General features: G+C 39.4%; 1 protein-coding gene across 6 annotated transcripts in view; it reads left to right on the top strand.

The window, feature by feature from the left end:
- Nucleotides 1–4655, top strand: part of ktn1 (kinectin 1) — a 19653-nt gene that overhangs the window by 9487 nt on the left and 5511 nt on the right. For 5 of the 6 annotated variants that reach the window (XM_014013263.1, XM_014013245.1, XM_014013236.1 and 2 more), the window contains exons 10-24: nt 275–371; nt 447–631; nt 720–809; nt 910–947; nt 1041–1131; nt 1541–1609; nt 1698–1735; nt 1874–1964; nt 2090–2158; nt 2250–2287; nt 3344–3434; nt 3542–3654; nt 3739–3835; nt 3918–3958; nt 4061–4151. In XM_014013263.1, coding sequence (XP_013868717.1) covers nt 275–371; nt 447–631; nt 720–809; nt 910–947; nt 1041–1131; nt 1541–1609; nt 1698–1735; nt 1874–1964; nt 2090–2158; nt 2250–2287; nt 3344–3434; nt 3542–3654; nt 3739–3835; nt 3918–3958; nt 4061–4151 — 1239 coding nt within the window. The remainder of the gene's footprint in view (nt 1–274; nt 372–446; nt 632–719; nt 810–909; nt 948–1040; nt 1132–1540; nt 1610–1697; nt 1736–1873; nt 1965–2089; nt 2159–2249; nt 2288–3343; nt 3435–3541; nt 3655–3738; nt 3836–3917; nt 3959–4060; nt 4152–4655) is intronic. The other variant, XM_014013254.1, reaches the window with a different exon arrangement.

The raw sequence follows: 4655 nt of genomic DNA, 5'->3' as shown, positions 1-4655 counted from the left end.
CTATAGAACCTTGTGGCACAGCCTAAGCTTTTATCCTTAATGTTTTTTTTTCTTTTTAAATGTTCATTACATAAACTTTTGTACTTTTAAGTAGTTTTAAAACCAGTACTTTTATACTTGAGTAAAAAGATACTTCTACTTCCAAAAAAGTATTTTTAAACCCTAGTATCTATACTTCTACTTAAGTAATGAATGTGAATACTTTTGACACCTCTGGTTAAATCATATTAGTTTCTGTATTGTTTGGAAGAGTCACRAGCTTCTTCATCTGCAGGCCCAGCTACAGGATGCAAAGCGACGCTGGGAGGAATTGCAAAACTTTCTCCACACAGTCAACACCGAAAGAGAAAAACTTCAAGCCTCGAAGCAAGGTGAGTAAAGACAGGTGGAGGACTGAGAAGCTTTCGGTGTTTGTGGGTTTTCCTAAGTCAGTTCTCYGCTTGCAGAGCTTCACAGCCAGCTGCTGGGCGTGGAGACGGAGATGAACAACAAGAACAAGGAAATCCAGACGTTACACAGCAGCCTGACTGAAGCGATGGTCTCCAAGGAGCGGCTGGAGCAGCGGGTGATGGAGCTGATGGAGATGTCTCAGCACAGCATGCAGGACGACACTCTGCAGGTCCAGGTTCAGGTGAGGCTAGTTGTGTAATAGATTAYTTGTAAATTTGCATTAAGATGGAGCATCAGTCTCCTAATGCTCACCTAATCTKTTTTAATAGGAACTCATGAATGAAAACAAAGCACTTCAGGTGCAGGAGGCRACGTTGCAAGTCCAGAATGAGAACCTGCAGGCCCAGATCTCGTCACAGGTCTGGGTCAACTACATCTATATATGTTAAAGCAAAATAAGATTCAAACCTACATATCTGCTCTATGTAGGCTAACAAGATTTCTCTGTTCTACATTTAGGCCACCCATGTGTCCCACATTGAGGAGCTACAAAAGCTGTAAGCTTTGTCTTTTCATTGCATCAGGAGTGAGTCTGTTGGGCTTTTCTAACAAACTGTGACCTCACTTCTCTTTTTTGCCGTTTCGCACAGACTGGCTGAAAAGGAGCTGCAGCGAAAGAGTCTGGAGGATTCTCTAAATGCTGAGAGGAGCAGCGGGGCAAGTCGAGAAACAAACATGCAGGTGTGTTTACCAGAGCGCCTCGTCTACAGCTCTGTTTGGATTTACAAACATGCACTCAACCAGGCTGACAAGACGAAATACTCCTTCACAGAAGTCATATATCAAAAAGAAAAAAATTGTGTAGGTCTTCTGGACGGGTTCTTCTCTAATGAAATGTTTCGTCTCTCCTCCAAGAGACTTCTTCAGTCTGAGAGTTTCAGGCAAAATTCAGGCTTTTAAGCACTGCCTCCATGTGACTGATACTCACATCATGTGGCTATCGTTGACACCTAATTAACACTTATTGTTAACAGGGGGTGGAGTGATACTGGCAATGGCCGCACTGTAGCAGGGGGATGTCATATATGTTTTATTCCCTGTATAAAAGCGTCAAAGCAGAATAAATATTTTATGTTCTTTATTCTTGCAGGCTTTGCACAATGAAAACATGTCACTAAAGGCAGAGATTCAGAATCTGCAGGCACAGATTGCTGATCAGGTTAGCTTRCTACCCTTTTTTTTTAAACACGTTCCTTAAACAGGTTTGTGTTTTTCTTGTTTAACACTCCCTTCTTTTTTGTCTGCAGACTGCATCCCAGCAGGCTTTGGACCAGTTTCAGAAGAGGTGGGTGTGTAAACTGGAGAATATTTTAAACAATTAATGAAACCAAATAATCCAGTCTTTTTATTTATTTATTTATTTATTTATTTATTTATTTATTCATTCATTCATTCATTTGATGAAATGCTGTTTCCTACCCAGTGTTCGAGAGAAGGAGGAGAACATTAAAACGGTTGAGGGACTTTTGGAGAAGGGGCTGATAGAAGTGGCCAACAAGGAAGAAGAGCTGAAGGTAAAATTCAGTTGTCTTGTTTCAGAAAGGAACAACGATAATATTCCGCTTCACACTCACACAACCACATTAGAAGGATGTTCATTTAATTTACTTCACTCTGTTTTTCTTTTCCCTTAATACAGAAGGTAAAAGGAGAATATGAGGCACAGAGACAAGAAATTGAGGACCTTAAGAGAAAGACAGCAGAACAGGTGAAGTCTACCAAAATAAGATCTCCTGAACTTGTTTTATTACTATTACTCCTACCTGTTACTTATTTTATTTATTCTTCTTTTACTGAAGGCATCATCAGAGTTAATAGTGGGAGAACTACAAAGCAAGTAAGACCTATAGTTAATGCTGGTATTTATGTGTTTGTAATAAGTTACTGGAAAAAGCTAATTTCTACCCAGTTTGTTCAGGACTCATAAAARCTCCTTTCAAGCATGCTTTCTTTTTTTTCCCTTTCTTTGATAATCTGCCTTGAACTGAACATTTTGTCCTGGAGGCTAAACCCTGGTCACATTTACATGAAAGTTGCAACAGCAATCCTATTAGGTCGATTCCAATAACAGCAACAAGTGCGCAATTGATGAATGTCTGTTGTTGCAGATATTGCACAGGGTGTGCTGTCAGTGTCATGTCTGAATGAAAAACTTAATGTCTGAAAAGCAAAAATACAACCACTGCTATAGAGATTCTACATAGTCTGGGTCTGAAATATAATATTCTAATGATTTATTAAAAACACCCTGAAATGCTAGGTGTTCTTTGGCTCTATAACTGAATTTCATTTTCATTTTTTGGACAAACTTTAAATAAAATTCCGTATTATAGCGGTACAGTGGTTCCCAAACTATTTTCCTGAAAACCCCGTTTCTTACCTCCACGCAATGCTGAACACTCATGCAGGAAACACAGTTTCTCAATAGATTAAAAGAAAACTACACAGTTACATAAATGCTTAACGCATTAACAAAGAACTTACCATGTTGGGCAATGTATTTAACTGTAAAGTCTTTAGTTTTTTTTTACATGTTTGCTTCTACAAAAGATGCATCAAACTTTATCCCTTTATCAAAATAAAAAAAATAAAGTAAACGGATACAAACATTTATTTGGAAAAGGAAAAAATAAGAACTGAGTTATACAGAGTTTTAATTTTTCGAATGGACTTGTTTTGGTGATTTTTATATACAAACAATAAATTGATATTTTTACAACCTCTGAGCAGACATGGCTGTAGCCCTCATGGACTCTGTGCCCACTGAGAAATAGTTAAAATGCCGCTAATTTAGTTATGTCAAAAGTAAGAATTTGAAGTGTGCACTTGCTTTTTTTGGTGTTTACCATGGCTGTATTGGCATATTAGAATCATGTTATGATGTTCTGTGCAGGATCCAAGAAAAGGATCTGAAGCTGAAATCACTGGAGGAGACTCTGCAGGCAGAACGAGCCAGTAGCTCTACCAGAGAGAAGACTGTCGAGGTGTGGCCTTTTCCAACTGAAATTCAATTTTTAGCAAATCCCAATTATTTTGTTCTCTTTCCTTTCCCTTTTTTTAATGCTCGTTTGAAATGCTCTTTGTTTCCTAGACTCTGGAACAAAAACTGGCTGCCCTTCAGGTGGAGCTGGAGCAGCTGAGGAACAAAGAGACACAACAGGGACCGAGCAGCTCTGAGGCCAAGATCCAGGAACTCCAGGCTCAGTAAGTCAACCCCACCCTTGACTCTGCAGCTCGTTTCCACCCTCCTGTAATATCAAACAATTGATGAGCAAATCTGAATCATAGGCTGACAGTAAAGGACCAGGAAATTCAGGCGCTGCAGGCTGAACTGGAGACAAGAACAAGAGAAGTGAGTGAGAAGGTGGAGCAGCTACAGCAACAGGTGAGGAAGAATGTCATTAAATGACTTTAAGTAGAAAAAGAYGATTACTTATTTCATTTTTTTCTTCTATCTTCTTATATAGCAGTCGAACGCTGCGGTGCCAAACCCAGAGCTCCTTGCAGAGTAAGTAATGTAACCATTCTTCCTATCCATGTTTTAAATTATGGCTGCCGTTAACGACTCAGCAGAATGTCTAACAGCGAGCGGTTCCCCTGGTGTTTTCAGGTTGTCAGAGAAGGAGAAGCAGGTCTGCAGTTTGCAGGATGAGCTGGCTGAGCTGAGGGACTCACTGGAGCTTCACAGGAAAAAGAACAATGTAGGTTTGCTGCAGCGATGACCTGGACTGTATTACCGCTGGCAGATCTGCTCTGTTATGAGAAATCACCCTCCGTTCCTTGTATGTTGCCACAAAACATCCCCCTCTCACAGGGTTGCATCAATCCATACACCCCTGCTGTCCCCTGCCACTTAGTCTCACCTGTGTTGCTTTTTGTTTTATACAATTATATATTTTTTTCTTTTTAGTTCAGGTATGTTTTATAGAAAAGAATGTGTAAACAACAGAATTATACACATTTGTTGTGCTTTGAAGAACTTAAACTGAGCATTGCATAAGAGGGCTTCCAGCCCACTCTTGACATGCCTGCTTTTGGCTGGTACTGTTTCAGCAAGCCTGTTTGTGCTTGTGGGTGAGTCAGAGCATTAGAAACTCATCCTTTTGTTTTACAAAGACATATTTAGGAAATTAATTGTATTATATTAATAACAAAAGTACTCTGTAAATGTACATTATTTCTCTCTCTATATATATTGTGTGTGT

This window comes from Austrofundulus limnaeus, unplaced genomic scaffold (assembly GCF_001266775.1).
Source record: "Austrofundulus limnaeus strain Quisiro unplaced genomic scaffold, Austrofundulus_limnaeus-1.0 Scaffold2, whole genome shotgun sequence".
In the NCBI taxonomy this organism is placed as follows: Eukaryota; Metazoa; Chordata; class Actinopteri; order Cyprinodontiformes; family Rivulidae; genus Austrofundulus; species Austrofundulus limnaeus.
Note: the sequence above shows the minus strand (reverse complement) of the source record. Positions and strands in the feature narration are given on the sequence as shown.